The 17662-nt window shown below is 42.4% G+C and overlaps 1 protein-coding gene across 3 annotated transcripts in view; it reads right to left on the bottom strand.

Moving 5' to 3' along the window:
• The window catches only part of BNIP3 (BCL2 interacting protein 3), a 123140-nt gene that overhangs the window by 64126 nt on the left and 41352 nt on the right, over nucleotides 1-17662 (bottom strand). For all 3 annotated transcript variants that reach the window (XR_012967335.1, XM_076202977.1, XM_076202976.1), the window contains exon 2: nucleotides 9156-11193. Coding sequence is in view for 2 of the 3 variants with exons in the window: in XM_076202977.1 (XP_076059092.1) it covers nucleotides 9156-10908 (1753 nt within the window). In the remaining variant the exon portion in view is untranslated. The remainder of the gene's footprint in view (nucleotides 1-9155; nucleotides 11194-17662) is intronic.

Below are 17662 nucleotides of genomic sequence, written 5' to 3'. Positions count from 1 at the left end.
TGCTGACGTCACACCCAGTGACATACTGATGCAACGGTGCCAAACTTACACATCAGTTTTAATAACATTTCAAATTATCACTATAAAGTTAACTCCAGAGAATTTCGAAGGTTAACTTAATTTCAACAAGACTGGTGTGCTGCATAGGCACCCATTTTAAATAAATAATAATACGTATTACATGTAATTTTACCATCTTTCTTATGCAAGATTATACAAGAACGTAATGAAAATATAAATCATACAAGTACTCTCAGTCAACTACCCTAATTATTCAACACCATACACACACAGCGAGTCAATTGAAAGCAATGTTTACATTCATTACGTTTATCAGAAATAACTATGAAATCATTCATGACCCAATATCTTACCAAGTCATAATTTTACTGATTATTTGCCTTTGTAAAGAAAAAAATAGCACATATATGAAACTGTTATTTCTGCAGTCTGGGAACTGTTCTCTGCGGCAACACACGATCAGGAGACTTGATCATCCTTGAGAGAATGAGAGGTGCAACAGAACCTTGCTGATGCAATCGAAGCGAATGTGACACAACCCAATAAGCGATAACCACAACAAAAGGCGACGAAATTAACTTTAAGATAAAAAAGTCGGATAAATATTACGATATTGAATTAAATAAAAATAATAAAACTGAGCTTCCAGAAATTGGTAAACAATAAGTGGAATATGCTCTGGGCGGAAGTTACCAACTGCCAAACGGTAAATAAAGCAGAGATACAGCCTACTTACCAAAACATCCAAAACACAGGAGAACGGACCACGGTGAACCACAAGTTCGTTCCTGTATGTCCTCCCCCCCTCACCCTCTTATTCTAAGCTACGTTGAATTCACCAGTCTTGGATCACGTGCTGGACCCGTGACTGACAGCTATCAAATTATATATGATCAATACGACATACCACAAACCTTTCTCCCTATCCGTGTGTGTGTGTGTGTGTGTGTGTGTGTGTGTGTGTGTGTGTGTGTGTGTGTGTGTGTGTGTGTGTGTGTGTGTGTGTGTGTGTGTGTTGTCCAATGTTTCACCTGTCGGTTTTCTAGTTCTCGAAGTTGAATCTTATGCAAGTTCAAGTCTTATTTCTTGACAGTCAGGTTTAAGTCTCGTTATTGCCCACAGTAATTTCCCTTGTGCAACGGTTTGGTTGAATGGTTTTCCTGAAGCAAACTAATTATCTAGTGCTGTCTACACAATCTATATATATATATATATATATATATATATATATATATATATATATATATATATATAATTTCGTAATGTCAATCTTTACATCCGTGCATTATATATCAGTTTGAATTTCTCAACTAGTTTATTTTCTTCTTGTGCATTTATAAGGAGGAAGTTTGTCGCCTCTTTTCCTTTTTTCCTACAATGACGGTATTCCCCACTGACTTTTGTTCTTGCCGCACATGGCTATCTGTACATTATCACAATTGTCATCACTATCAAAATAACAACAAACCAATCAGATGTTTGTCAATTCTGCTTATTTTCCAAGTTGATTATATATATATATACGATACTAAAATCAGCACGAAGGTCCCCCACACCAATCTTCATCCATTTTTCTCTCTATTTTGCATGTTGTACAAATCTCTAAAAGTTCCCATCCAGTAAAACCACATGACACTTATTGGTACTGAAATTTCATAGCCATGTGTGGCTCCATGTAGTACTTTGTATCCTACTATAGGATAATGCTGGGTTATCTATAATCGTTTCAGTGTTCGGCGTCGTTTTTTAGCCACTCCTCCCCTATATCACGAATCAAGAATTTGCAGCCCAGCGTCCACTGACCCTCAAAGCTGATTCAGTCCCGAGCTATGCTCTCCAATGCACCCCTTCAGGTCTTAGCCGGAACAAATATCTCTTAAACAGGTCTCTTCTCTAGCCTCTTGAAACCTTCTTCAACACTGAACGAAACCGCCTGGCATCCTCTACCTTCCCCTTGCAGACAAGGTCATCATATTAAGAAAGGAAGAAAGGACTCGTAGCAATGGATTCAAATTGGGCAAATTTTGATCTAAGAAGGAAATAGTCAAGGACTATTTGACCAAATGTGGTTAACGAACGGAACAGACTTAGTAACCATGTAGTGAACGTCAAGACTTGGTTACTTTAAGAGAAGATAACTTTACGAATGTGGTACGTGACTTAGACTTGGCGGCCAGGGCATCTGTTCCACAGACCCCAGGTAGAGGGCAGCTGGTCTGAATGCAAACAGTCCCTTCGAGGACGCCGAGTGAGCTCGTCTCCGTCCGCAACGTGCAGCAGCAGTTGCTCGCGTGCGGGCTAGCCTCCCCGTCCCACTACCCGAGACTTTGGGGGAAGGCTTGGCTGGCTGAACAGGTCCCTGAGGGACGTTAGCTGTAGCGGAACAAGTTACCGCCCACGGTGGCGGCACACTATATGCACTTCTCACTAGCATGCTACTTGCTTTTTACTTCGTTTGAGTAGTAGCTAATTCGGTCATGATCTATTATTTTTTTCAAATGTCCAAATGCCAATTCCTTTTGCATCATAGTGTGAAAAAGCTGTGACGAACTTGTGGAATTTAAACTACACGAATGTTAGACACAATGTTGAGATGTTTTTCCGTAAGTCCAGAATATTGTAACCGAAGTCGTTTCTACGTAAACGAAGTAGCAATAGCAAGTAGCAAGCTAGTGTGACGCCACCTTTAGAACCACGACAACGTTGCTATCTCACACCAATTTTTTTTTTTTTTTTAATCCTGTGTGGCGTCGTAATAATAAGTTATGAGTAGTTGATAACACACGTGTTTGAAAACGATTACAGTGGAGAAAGAAGTGGGTGACGACTTCCTAACACGGACAATGAGACAAAGAACGATTGGAGGGAGTGGGAGGGGATGGAGGAGAGGTTGCTACGCATCACCTGGGCATCGTTTGCACGTACGCCCATACGAGGACATGCGCGCGCGCGCACACAAACACACATACGCACACATAATTAAAGTTATATCGCCCAATATCCATGAATTAAAACCTAAAAATCATAATTGGAAATCAAGATTATAAATTTAGTCGGACCTTAATGAATTTGAGCATTGTTCCTTTCCTGTAAACGACAATTAAACAAATACAATTGGGTAAACACACACACACACACACACACACGATCAAAGTTTATATATATATATATATATATATATATATATATATATATATATATATACATATAAAATCTAAGTGCAGCATCCCTACAAGGTTATATTACGAAAAGATGGAATTAAGTGAAGATAATATACAACAACGTATGAGAAAACAAGACCAGAAAGACGCCAAAAAATGTACGAACGATGAACGAGCGTGGATTAACGAGAACGTCATCTCTCTCTGAAAGACATGTTGTATAACACAGGTGAGCACTCAAGCAAGGTACACTGAGAGGATGTGCAACGGTCCTCCACCGACACCGACAAACAAACACACAAACGGGTCCCCGTGCATGCACATACGCAAGCACACACACACATATGCAAACGGGCGCGCGTGCATGCACAAACGCACGTACACACAAAAACATATATTCATAACGTGTGCTCCAAAATTCTTTGTTAAAACAATGTTGAGTCATGTCCATTACACAGTAATATACACGTTTGAATAAATCAGAATTACGCAATACAGTGAGCAAACAAACTTGGATAACAACTTGCGCATGTGAGAACAGAGGTAATATATATATATGTGTACATATACCTTTTGATGTACGAAAAGTAGACACACATGCGGACGTGACTATACATACGTACACACAAGTGTCTGACGTGTATACACCGTGGTATATCATGGATTCTGGCATACCGACATGCACACAGGAGCAATACAGCTAAACACGTTTACATGCGAGTGGGGCAACCATTACTGTACGTAGGGACTATTGATGAAAGGATTATATATATATACATATATATATATATATATACATATATATATATATACATATATATATATATGTATATATATATATATATATACATATATATATATATATATATATATATATATATATATATATATATTTATCAACCACAATTCACTTTAATTCTAAGCCATCAACATCGAGAAACTCGAGGAGGCCAACATGCAGAAGTTGAAACGTGGTACAGCCAAGGACTCGAACCTGCGCTAGCACGTGTCAAGTGATAGTGACTTAACCGATTGCGCCAATATATATATATATATATATATATATATATATATATATATATACACATACACATAAACATATGGGAAATTATGAATGTTAAACCGTTCGAATTTCTAATCTAGTTATTGACGTTTAGCATTAAGAAACGGAAGACTGCACATTCTCACGAATTCGAGAAACTTCGACATGAAGTTGAATGGCACAAGCATCGGTACTGGCGTCTGCGAAATTCTTTAGCACGCCTTACCCTTCCAACAGGAGTCACAAGTACGTCTGCTGACGGCGCCAAAATACAAGAAAACAGACACACCATCTGCGGACGGAGCCTATATTAGTACACGTTTCGCTTGTTAAAGTTTTATCAAATACCAATTGCATCAAAGAAAAAGGGACTAGCATATCGCTACATGAGGACTAGAACAAGATAGATGTGCGGTTTACAAAGTGCTAAAGGGCCTAAACACAAAGAAATCGAGAGTAATACAACTGGAAGAATGCCTCGCAGGAGAAAAGGTATAAAAAACAAGACATCTTGGGATGGCATTCAGAAAACCCTCGGCCTTAATAATACCCATGTCAACACCATACTATATTCACGCAAGCAAGCACGTTGCCAGGTGGATACATCCTTGGGTTACATTTGGTGCTTTATGGCAAAACCAAGATGAAGTCTGTCCATTACCTCACACCAAGAGGGGCAAAATAATATAAAATTAGACTCAAACCTCTAAAAAATAAATAGATAAATAAAAATAAATCAATAAAAACCAATAAAAACATCTCTATTAACTTATTGTATAACGCGAGCAGTTTGTGTGATCGAGAAGAAACTGTTTTGGATTCCATCGGGTGAAGATAAACTGAGAAATGGATGGTGAGGAGAAGCCTACGCCACGAGGCGCTGAGTAGCTGCAGTCGTCACCTTTGCCTTATCTGTGCGCTTTGGGGACTGTTGAGGCTAGGTAACAAACAATCACTCCTGGAAATCAATGAGGAGTGCGGGATTTGTACCCGATTCGATTACGATAGAAGATCATCCCAATTCGGCTTTGTGACAGGTGAAATGATTCCCCCCGGACTGTCAAACAAACGAGTGTAAAGTCTGTCTTGTGTGTGTGTGTGTGTGTGTGTGTGTGTGTGTGTGTGTGTGTGTGTGTGTGTGTGTGTGTGTGTGTGTTTCACCATAGTCATGGACCACGTATTGGACTCGTGATCGACAGCTATTTCCCTCCAGGAAGAGAGCTCAGAGTTCATACATGAGCGATCTATGGGTAATGCTGTGACCTTACACGCACACACCCAACTCCGCGAACACGAGTTGGAGTAACGACTCGCAGCGCAGCTATACTGAAATTATTTCAGCCTTTGGCGGGATTCGAATCCGGACTGCCGTAGTGGCGGCCGGGAACTCTACCAGTGAGTCACTGAGTCGTGTATGTGTGTGTGTGTGTGTGTGTGTGTGTGTGTGTGTGTGTGCGTGCGAGAGAGAGAAAGATAGAAATAAGAAATAGAAGAGGAAGAAGAGGAAGAAAAAGGAAGAGGAAGAGGAGTAAGATGAGAAAGAAGATGAAGATTAACAAGAGTAAGAATAAGAGGAACTGGAGGAGAGGAACCACGGGACTAGAGAGGAGGAGGAGGAGGAGGAGGATAGGGAGGAGGAGCAGGAGGAGGTGGTGGTGGATGGAGAAATGCAGCGGCAGTGTTATAACGTTATCGACGACTCCTTAGCGGCTCCCTTCTGGGAGTTAAAGAATCCTTTCGGGAGTCCGCTTAATGCACGCTCACTCCAAGAGGGGTGCATTGAGAATGAGCTGATAATATTGGTGACGAGGAACATAGGAATGGAGGAGAGTGCACGAGACCATATGGCCTACACTATGCAGTTCCATGTCCCTTACCACCTGTTATCTTTATCGTTAACCGCTCTGTTGGTACACTATTTCTCGCGTGGAGATGATGGGAGTGAGTGGAAGGAGGGAAGGGTGTGACTATCATCTTTAGCCACCTCCCCTTGCGGGAAGTAACAGTAATTAATAATGTGGTCATCAAATAGGTAGTATGATAACGACATTCCGTTTATTACACTTTCAAAACTATTTAGCCAGACAATTGAGTCCAGATTTATATAAACAAGCATCAAAGCAAAAAGTAAACAATGGTAATATATCACAAAATAAAAGTATATTGACCTTCCCCATAGACAATATTACTTTAAAACGATATCCTTATTCAGACAAAGCTTATAAAGCCATCTAAACACTCGACTGCATGCACATATTAATTCTTTTACTTCCTCTGTGTATCCACCGAGGTGCCCTTGCATGTTTTGGGAAAGAAGGAAGTCGAACACAGTTTCCGTTACTGTGACGTCATGTCGTGCGTTGACTGACGCGGTCGTCAATGTCATTCAAAATACGAGACAAACATCCGCTGGAGACAACACTAAAGGTGTCGGCACCCTAGGCTAGCATGCTACTTGTTTTTGCTATTTCGTTTGAGCATAAACGACTTCGGTTACAATATTCTAGACTTTCGTAAGAATATATCAACAATGTGTCTAACATCCGCATAGAGTTCATCCACCTTCTTCCTAAATGAGGCAGAAATAATTTTACGTTTGGAAATTTGAAGGAAAATAAATCGTAACTAAAGTAGTTTCTACTCGAACGAAATAGCAAAAGCCAGTAGCATGCTAGCGAGACATACGTGTGCCGCCATCTTTACACTTTCTCCACGTGGTTGCGGCAAAGATTTTGAACTCCGTCAGTTGTTACTTTTGATCGATTTTTTAAATTAACAATATTACGGGAAATGGCGAACAGTCCCGGTTATGAGTATCAATATTTTGGATGAGCTTGGTTACCGGAAAACGGAAAATAATTTAGTCTATAGCTTTCCCAAAAACGTCCCATCTGGTTCAAAGAAATACCAAGTCTCTCTCCCGTTTCTCAGTGAAAATCTTGCCTCATAATGGTGAAACATAGTGTGACCTTGGATTTGAAAGGTCACAAAGAAACTTTGACATGACCTTGCAAAGTCAATCTCAAGGTCACACAATTTTGGTCCAATTTAGATTTAAGAAGGAAATAGGCAAGAACTGGTTTACCAGTACAGTGGTTAACAAATGGAATAGACTTAGTAACCACGTTGAGAGCTGAAACTATTGGTTGTTTTAAGAGGTTAACTTTATGGATGGGTAATGGACATGGAACTGCCTAGTGTAGGTCTTATGGTCTCTTGCAGTCTTCTACATTCTTTCGTTCTTATGCAATGGTGCTTTATACAATCACGAGTAAAAAAATCATAAATGTTGCCATCTAAAGAATTTTTCATACCATCGCAAAATTATTCTAACTGGCTTAGATAAACCCGTTTACATTCATGGGTTAAGGCATGCAACAAGGTGAAGTTATTGCTTCCATTGTGTTTTCGATTCTGATGCATGATAAATCTACAGCATGGTGTTTTTAAAATAGTGTAGTGTGTGTAGTTTAAATCTTGGACCTTACCCTGTCACAGATATTTTTATTGTGGGTTGTACTGTATGTGTGTTGTAACTGTAACTTTGAATGATCTGGATCTACAAAGAGTTTCAATTTGTATGTATCATTACAAATTGACTAAATAAAGTATTTATTATTATTATTATTATTACCTCATTAACAGTGCGGTGGGGGGGGGGGACAACGTACGTTAAGCTGTCAAACTCTCGCCATAAGAAAGGTGATTAAATATTTATCGAGGGTTTATGGATATGAAAGCAAACTCTGAACTCTCGATGTCCCTTCGTCTCCTGTGACTTTCAGAGTTCTATACATCAACCTCAGAAATTTTTTATGTGCACAGACGTGGGCGCTCACATAAGATCATAAGAATGAAGGAGACTGCAAGAGACCATAAGGTTTATACTAGGCAGATCCATATCCCTTACCACCTTTCATCCCTATCCACTGGTGCTGGTACCGAGGAGAGTAGGCTGGGGACACTCCTGCAAGATCTGTGTTCTTGCCAACAAGTCTGTGCTCAAGCAACCCCCGCTTCTGCCTCTTACAGTCTGAGGAACTCGCTTACCTCGCGACACGGCCGAGCACTGGCTTCAAGGCCACACTGCTCGTTCTTAAAAGCATGTTTTGCTCCGTTGGTCACGCCCACGCAACACAAACACGTTGAAGATCTTCGTCACACGAGTGTCAACCCAGGCCAGGAGGAGTCTGGCATAAACTTTGATGTTAACCTACCAACCCCAACTCTCGTGACACCCCACGTGGGAACTAACCCCAGCATCATCACGAGATTATCACCAACCTTGGCATCCGACAAACCCCGTAGACCCTGACAACAGTGATTCCTTTGACACAGACTTAAACCAACAGAACGGCAAGCTTGGCGCCACACCACACTGTCTGTGTCGCCACAAGGTATTTGGCGTCCTCATAGCACATGAACATACTGCCATTGGCCACCGGGATATGCTGACAAGTTAATGTATTCGGTACAGTCCTTCTTGATCATTTTCATTATTGAGGCCAAATTATTTCATTCAGGTGTTGGCTGGGCTAGGGGAAACCGTCATTCCTCTAGTTCCCAAAATCATATTACAAGGTCATGGAGGCAAACAACGCAACAGTTCACAATTGCACTTTATCCTTCTGCTCCAGACCTCAGGTTTATTCCTAGAAAATTTCCAGGCCTAGATTCGATCTCTTTTTTGCACACACACACACACACACACACACACACACACACACACACACACACACACTCACACACGTTTGATAGCTGGAAATAAAGATCGCACCCTCCGAGCGTAACTCTTTTCCAATACTACAACCGAGTCAAATCCAATGAGGAATAAAAAAGAAAAACAGGCAGTCAAACAGGACAAGCAAGCAATATCACAGCCTCACCCTCCTGCAGAAGGCGGTGACGGCGACGCAGACGAAGAGACTTACCCGATTGTGTAAGCACTTCGATGTCAGAGTCGGAGTCGTTGAATTCGTAGACATGACCACCCTCGTGGTTCTCCTCTTCTTCTTCTTCCTCATCCTCCTCCTCCCAGTTGTCGGGGACGACCGTCCTCGTCTCCTCCTCGTCGTCGTCGTCGTCACCTCCGTCGTATTCCTCGTCTTCCTTCCCCCACACTTTACTCATATCAACAACTTCCTGTTCTTCCCCGTCTAATACGGCTCTCCCCTTCTTCAAGAATGCACTACACCGAAAACACAAGTGTGGGCACGAGGTGCTCTCACACTTGCCATTGCAACACTTGTCACACTTGTTCACTGCCGTAAGGTCGTCACCACCCCTCCGACTGCGGCTACTGCTTGGCGGAAAATCCCTGTCGGTCGCCGCCTCCGTCGCCGCTCCCGCCGCAGCCACGGGGTAGCCAAGAGCTGTGCATCCGCTGCCGTCGTGAACGCGATGTTGTTGTTGTTCTTGCTGCTGTTGCCCTGACGACAGCGACGATGACCATGGCGACGACGGCGCGAGTGTGGCGCCAGTCACGGGCATCGGCTGCACCTCCTTCCCGCTGCCAGGGGAAGGACGCGAGTCGATTCGACTTCGCTTTCGTTCTAACCTCTGCGCAACTTCGGTCTTTCGCTTGTACCGCCTGTGGGCACCTGAGCACAACTCTCCGCGCGCGCCTGGGACCCCCTGTGGGAGAAGTGTAGCGTACGCAGACGTGGAATCCAAAGGTGGTCCTCGACTCTGCGTCGTGTCCTCGCCCTCAGAGCTCTCCGTGTCCTCATCGGAGGACATGGGGAGTTTGGCGATACCGAGGACTGGTGTGTAGTCTGGGTGGTCCTCGGCGGGTTTGGTGATGGTATAGATGTCGTACGCACGGATATCTTCGCGGTAGCCAACCGTCATTGGCTCGCTATCCAACAACACAACAGACCCGGAGAGCGGTGTGCGTGGGGGCGACGGCGCAGAGGCCATCAGGTCTTCTTTCGTCTTCGCCCCTCCGTCGCCAGACTCTGACGAAGACTCCATGATAGGGTCAAGACCCAAGCCCGAATCGACTACGCAGCTGTGCGAGCGTCTGCGACTTCGTATAAGTTCCTGTAGGAGATGCTCAGGAGGAGGACCGGAGGCCTGGGGCGGCGTTGAGGCATATTCGGTGGGGAGAGTTGGGTCTTGGTGACACGGGGCCAAGATCGAGAGGGACGGCGAGGTCGCCCTCGGAGAAGGATCCGCGTCCATGATTGGTGAAGCTCTACGCAGTGACGAATGGTGAGGTGTTGGAGCCGTGGCCAGGACGGGAAGACGGCGAGGGGGGCGGGGTTGTAACTGGGTAGCGCGAGCGGCGGTGGCGGTAGAGGCGGCGGGGAAGGAGATGGAAGCGGCGGCGGCAGCAGCAGCAGCAGCAGCAGCGCTCGCTTGAGCGTCAGACCCACTGTTGGTTGGCGGGGACACTACCCGTGGTTGTGTGCACGGGAGCTGGAGGACCCCGCGAAGGCTCCGTTCGGGGCCCCCAGCACCGGGACCTGATCCTCTCGTCACAGCCCGGACTACCTCTTGCCAAGGGGTCCGGTACTCTGGGCCCTTGGTGTCCCGTACCTGCTGTGGGGAGCTTTCGCCACAGGAGACTTGGGGATCGGATGCCGAGGCTCCTTGCTGGTTTTCGTGGTTTTGAGTGGCACTCGACACCCAGTGACGACCCTGGGCCAGCATCCAGCTGCCCGCTCCGCTAATGCCGGACATGGTTCTTCCTCAGACGGTGTCGATGACCGAATCTTTGCCTTCACCGTCAGGGTGTGGACAGATTCGAATCTTCAGAGCTTTCGAAGCTTCGGACGTCGATGAAGCACCATCCCTGACTGCGTTCGAATCCCAGAAGCATCGACTCTCTGTCAAGCGTTTGGAAACTGTCACACCTCGACTGTCACTTGGGGTCTGTCAAACAGGCCGCAATTTCATGTAATCAACCACCGCTGTCAAAACTTCAATCCATCCTGGAGGTGTTTGATCCCAATAACCAAACAGAGCCTACACAAAAAATACATTAAATAAATAAATAAATAAATAAATAAAATAAAATCAGAAACACATTGATCAACACGTGTACAGTTCATAATGGGAATCGGAACATCAAGCTCTATTGTTTAAATATTAATATAAGCTCACGAACACACACACGATCATGCTTTTATAACGCCAAATCACTAGGGTTTCCTGTTTTATCAACACTACGTGTAAGACAGCACGGATCAGCAACATTCCAGTCGACCTTTGTGGTATAAGCGCGAAAGGATTTGATTACGCTTTGCGTGTTCCAATCTCAGAATCCACCGACATTGCGGGTAAATAGACAATTATTATCCTACTCGCTCGCGCGGACACACGCACGCACGCAAACATAAAATGTAACTGCAACGAGAAGCCACAGTCTTGGAGAGAGAAAAAAAAAAAAAAAAAAACAGACTGACATCTAGTGGGTGGAAGGCACTCGCAAAGGAGATGGTATGCATTGATATTACTATTCTCGTAATTTCAAAATAAACAAACGCAGTCATGAATGTCTGAGCTAAAATCACAAGAGCATCTTTCTTACATTTGCGAGACACGAACGTGTACTAACAAGCAACCACACACGCTGGTATAGTGGTAATGATTTGGCATTATAAAGAGGTTTTGCGTTAGTTCACCACTGAAAACTGAAAAGCGTCACAATACTATAAGTCGGCACTCGCTCCCATGAACAAGGAATCGCGAGTGCGCGTGCGTGTGTGCGCGCGCGCGAGCGTTAGGTCGCAAGATTACTCATGCTGTCATACATCGAACTATTCCGAGCTCTCATCCCGCGGGTTAAAAAGTTTCCGATCACGAGTCTAGCAGATAAATATCACGATCACAACTGACCATACAAAGTAAAAATAACAATAACGACAATTAAACGAAAATAAAATGTATTGCGATTGTCACTTGCCATTTTTTAACGGATAAACAAATAAATCCACGGTTTCATACAACAACAATCGAACGTACCTAACCGAAATCATAGCCTTGTTGAAGGTAACTATATTCTTTCCCAAACAAATCAACCTTTAAAATTTAGCCCGATTTCGTAAATTTATGAACCAGGGTATCACTGATTATACCAGTTTATTTACACACATAAGTCCCACTCGTCTATAAAAAAAATACAATCCCTAAAGTACCCCACGGACACTAAATGCATCAAGGCGTTCACACTAGCGGTTTAAAGCATAGTCAAGGCAAAACTGCGCGGTTGTGTTACGCCTCCACTGACTTACATTGTGACAAAACTGCCTCGTGTTCAAACCGCTAATGTGAACAGGGAGAATTTTTTTTTTAATCGCTTGTACACTTGGATACCCCTTTTACTAAATAAAAAAAAAATGTACTTTGAATTTCACTTCTGTGATTAAACTTAAATTGTTTCCATGCGACAAGGACACAAATAGCCTAACATGAAGTTCCTAATTCCTCAAGCATTTTTTTTTTTTTTTCGTCTTAAACGTCTGGACAACTCCAAACCCAACCTATATTTTACTATTTATTCATTTATTTATTGTAAGTCTCGACTGTTAAAGCAACACGTTCTAAATGGGAACTGACCTTATAATCAATTCAATATTGCCTTGAAAATGCGACGTAGGTTATAGGGGGCCACAAATTAGTCATAAATCACTGACACTGAAGTTAACAATTCTTATTCCGTTGGTTGTCAGGCCGGACGGCCCTTCACCGCTTTCACTATGCCTCTCCAGATGGTTCTATCCTCTGTCAATTCTAGTCCTCTCTTGGTGCCACCCTCTCCACGTCCTTCTCTACTCCATCCATCCATCTGTACCTGGGTCTCCCGAAATTAAACAACTAAATTGTCAAATATCTACAGCTAACACAACCACGCCGTGTAAACACTTCCCTCAAAAGACCGAACTCACAAGTACACTAGAGTTGTCAAGGGTTTGAGGAAAAAAATACCTAATTATTATGTAAACGGCAATAGTCTCCACGTAAGCTGACACGTCATTACATTTCGAATTACAAGTTGAATAAAGATCTACCGTGCAATTCTATTCTTCTTAACGTTATAATTCTTTACATTAAGATACGTACACTAGTCACGTATCCTTAGCTGATACACCGTCTAACCGAAACCAAAATACTATTTCTTTCCTTACATTTCGCAATGATCCAGTCATATTTGCATTACATAAGGAACAATTTTGCCACATCTGTCTACCAACTTGGACACGAACAAAAAATATACATATGCCCCAAGGTTATAGCGCTACAATATATAGAAAAATAATAAAATGGATTATCTTCTCGCGTACGAGTACTTATATTTTGAATCTACGGGCCAAACACGTTCATTTTCATCAATGTCAAGGAACCCCACTGCTGCGAACAAAACACCAACTGACAAGCCAAGCATGATGACGCGACTCAAGCTCGTCTCCATTCTATATTTCTACTGTCATGACGACAAACCTACTTGCATCCATCACAATTGCGTCTTACGAAGTACCAACTCAACTTGCCATTCAAGAATCCTTGCAAGTCTATCTGACACCTGTAGCAATAATATTCCAGCGCACATCCCCAAGCCCTTGTCAAATGCGAACGGATACGAACGCGATGCAACGTTGCCAGATGCAGCCCAGGTGTGCTGGATGAAAGGTGGTGTCGTGGCATCGAGGGACGACGCTGTGAGTGACGTCATGTCGTAAGATCGGACGGAGTGGGAGGAGCCAGTAGAACGGCGCAGATAAAAGGGGTGACGAACAAAAATAATATGAACAGAGACGCAGAAATATTTAAGACAGAAATGTTTGAGATATCTTGAAAAAGGCAATAAAATATTAAAAAGTAACGAGTGTACAAGTCAACGGAAGCGACAGTAGTGGGGCAGTTGATACGAGCACCGAGGTATGGGAAGCACATGGGAGAAAATCCGGTTATAAACCTTACTATTATAGTGTGAGAAACAGATTCTATCCCAAGCCATGGGTACTATTGCCCGCAGATGAAGTTATGCTCAACGGTTAAGGGAAGTCCGCAAACACAAGCGAGAGCGACAACAATGGCAAAGTATGTTATGGGTCCGTGGATGCAAGAAAAGGAAAGAGATATAAGATCTTAGCCGAAAGGATAAAAAGTTCGGGTGAGGGTTAGTGGGAAAGCATAAAGGCAAGAAGAATAAAGGATGCGATCCGAGAAAGGTTTAGGGAGGGTTAGGGAGAGTGCAAGAGGATGTATGGCCTTGACCAGGTGGTCCAACGGTCTCAGAGTGTGTGGGAATCCTTCCTTCACAGGTGACGTAGTTCACATATTTTGATGATGAGAGCGGACTCTGGCCTGAAGGTCTCGACTGATCGAGACCCCATAATATATACATTTACCCCTCAAATAAAGGCTATCATGATGGAGTGACCATGATTACAAATATCAAGTGTATGAAGATTCCTTTTGTGAGCAATGGCCTGGGGGTACGTGACCTGACTACGGCAGAAGGCTTGGGTGTTGATACAAGGATTTGGGTATTATGGGCTTGTATGAACCATGGATTGAGTTGAGACGCCATGAACAAGCAGGTGGAGCTGCTAAGAGGAAAGATCAAGTGCACATTAGATACTGCGGAAAGGGTGCACACGGAAGAATGGAGAGGAAATAGCCAAGAGCGAGGAGGGAGGGAGGGGGAAAAGGAGGAGGAGGAGGAGGAGAGGGTGAAGCCAAGAACCTAGTGTGTCCTCAAGATGTTGGGCAAGGTTGCAAGGGCAGCAGACCCAACAGCTCTGGTAGTCACGTACTCTTGTCCTGGGATCTGTCCTCAGCTGCATGGCACCGTCGCGTTAAGACGTTATCACATTTGGCTGATTTCCCTCCGACTATTGGAGCAAATTTGCAACCAGCAGCTTACGGGAAGGAATCTGATAATGCTGGGGGGGAAATATTTTCCTCCAGCATATCAAATGGCATTCTATGTACATTGTTGAGGAAACAAAAAAGTTTGCCATAGTGATGTTTGCCCATGTTCTGATGGTGGTTGGTACCGCAGATTAATCGGAGGCTAGAGGTAAAATAGCTCAGTGTGATAGGCCCTTTAGACAAAACAAAAGCCTTTGAGGTATGCCACTGTAGCGGAGAGCTTAGTATGGCGTGTAAGTGCGTCAGTATAGAAAGCCAAACGTGTTATCCTGGCTAAAACAAGGTGAATTTATTCAGCTGTGTTATGTGTTCGCTAAAAACTGGTTTATTTTTCTTCATCAGCGCCTATAACGATGGCAATATTTGTTTTAATCGTACAAAGCAAATATCATGCGGTTCTGTAACAAAATGCAGTTTGTCTTAGTACTCTTTCGATAAAGATGGCTAAGACAGGGAATGTCTGTCAGGCTATATAATCAGTGGTTACGGATGAATATATGGACTTTTTCATTACGCTGCCGTAGGTCAGTGTGTGTGTGTGTGTGTGTGTGTGTGTGTGTGTGTGTGTGTGTGTGTGTGTGTGTGTGTATTCACCTAGTTGTATTCACCTAGTTGTATTTTACGGGAAGGGGAGCTATGCTCGTGGGGTCCCGTCTTCATATCTCATTTTATCTAAACTATTTTTAAATTCATGTATTGTTTTTGCACACACCACTTTCTCATCTAACTTGTTCCAACTGTCTATTGCTCTGTGAGGAAAGCTGTTCTTTTTCAAATCTCTTCTATAGTTGTCTTTTTTTATTTTCTTTCCGTGTCCTCTTGTATTTCTGTCATCCCATTTTATCAGATTCTCTCTATCAGTAATTTCTATGCCTTTCATGATTCTGTAAATAGGTATCAAATCTCCTCTCTCTCTTCTTTGCTCTAGTGTCTGTAGTTTAAGTTTTTGTAGTCTCTCTTCATATGATAGTTTTGAGAGTGTTGGTGCCAGTTTTGTAATTGCTCTTTGTATTCTTTCAAGTTTTTTTATACATTTTTTTGTACTTGGTGACCATATCATTGCTGCATATTCCAATCTTGGTCTTATCAGGGTGATTAGGATTTTCCTCACCATTTCTTCATCCAGGTATGTAAATGCCACTTTGATTGTTCTTATTAAATTATAAGTTTCTCCAAAAATCTTATTTATATGTTTCTCAGGTGACATATTATTCATAACAATGACTCCCAGGTCCTTCTCATTTTCTACTCTTTTTATTCCTTCTTCTCCCAAATTATATGATCCTGTTATTCTGTTTTTGCTTTTTCCAAATTTCATTATACTACACTTTTTTGTATTGAACTCCATCTCCCACTTCCTACTCCATTCTTGTACTTTATTTAGATCTCTCTGTAGTGATTCACAATCTTCTTCAGTTTTCACTCTTTTCAGTAATTTTGCATCATCTGCAAAGAAGCTCATATAGCTTTCAATTCCTTCATCCATATCATTAATATATATAGCAAACATTATTGGGGCCAGAACTGTTCCCTGCGGGACACCGCTTATTACTTCATTCCATTTTGAGTGCTGATCTCTTATCACTACTCTCATTTTTCTTTCTTGCAAAAAGTCTTCCATCCAATTTAGCAATTTACCTTGTATTCCTCCTTCATATTCTAATTTCTTAAGCAACTTCTTATGTGGTACTTTGTCAAAAGCTTTTTTTAGGTCTAGAAATGCACAATCAGCCCATCCATCTCTTTCTTGTATTATATCTATTAGCCTTGAATAGAAACATATTAAATTGGTGACGCATGATCGTCCTTGTCTGAATCCAAATTGCCTTGGATTTAGTACGTTGTTTTTTTCCAAGTATTTTACCCATCTACTTTTGATAATTCTTTCACATATTTTTGCTATTGTACTTGTTAGAGAGACTGGTCTATAGTTGGTAGGTTCTTCTTTATTTCCTCCTTTATATATAGGTACTATATTTGCTTTTTTCCAATCTTCTGGAACTTTTCCTTCTTTTAAGGAACTGCTTATTATGCTATGTATTTTGTCTGCCAGTTCATTCCTGCATTCTTTCAGAATCCAGTTTGCTATTTCATCTGGCCCATGCGATTTTCTGACATCAAAATTACCCAAGTGTGTCAATATTTCATTCTTTGTTACTTCTATTTCTTCCATAGGGGGGACTTTTTCCTTCCACTCAATCTCTTCAGGTTGTATATTTTCCCTTGTAAACACTGATTTAAAATGTTTGTTCATAATTTCTGCCATTTCCATTTCCTCAGTGTATTCAACTCCTCCTTGTCTTAATTTCTCTAAGTCTTGTTTGTTTTTCAGTTTATTGTTTACAAATCTGTAGAATAGTTTTGGTTGATCTTTACACTTTTCTATAACATCTTTTTCATATTTTCTTTTTTCCTCTCTGCACTTTTGTACATATTCATTTCTATAACCAGTATATATTTTCCATTTTTCAGGTCTTCTGTCTTTTTTCCATCTGGTCCAGGCTTTGTCTCTTTTGTCTTTTAACTCCCTACAACTTTTGTTGTACCAGCATTTTAC

Source organism: Oratosquilla oratoria, chromosome 19 (assembly GCF_046742065.1).
Source record: "Oratosquilla oratoria isolate Oo_2021 chromosome 19, ASM4674206v1, whole genome shotgun sequence".
Taxonomy (NCBI): Eukaryota; Metazoa; Arthropoda; class Malacostraca; order Stomatopoda; family Squillidae; genus Oratosquilla; species Oratosquilla oratoria.
This window is presented reverse-complemented; position numbering and strand designations above follow the sequence as displayed.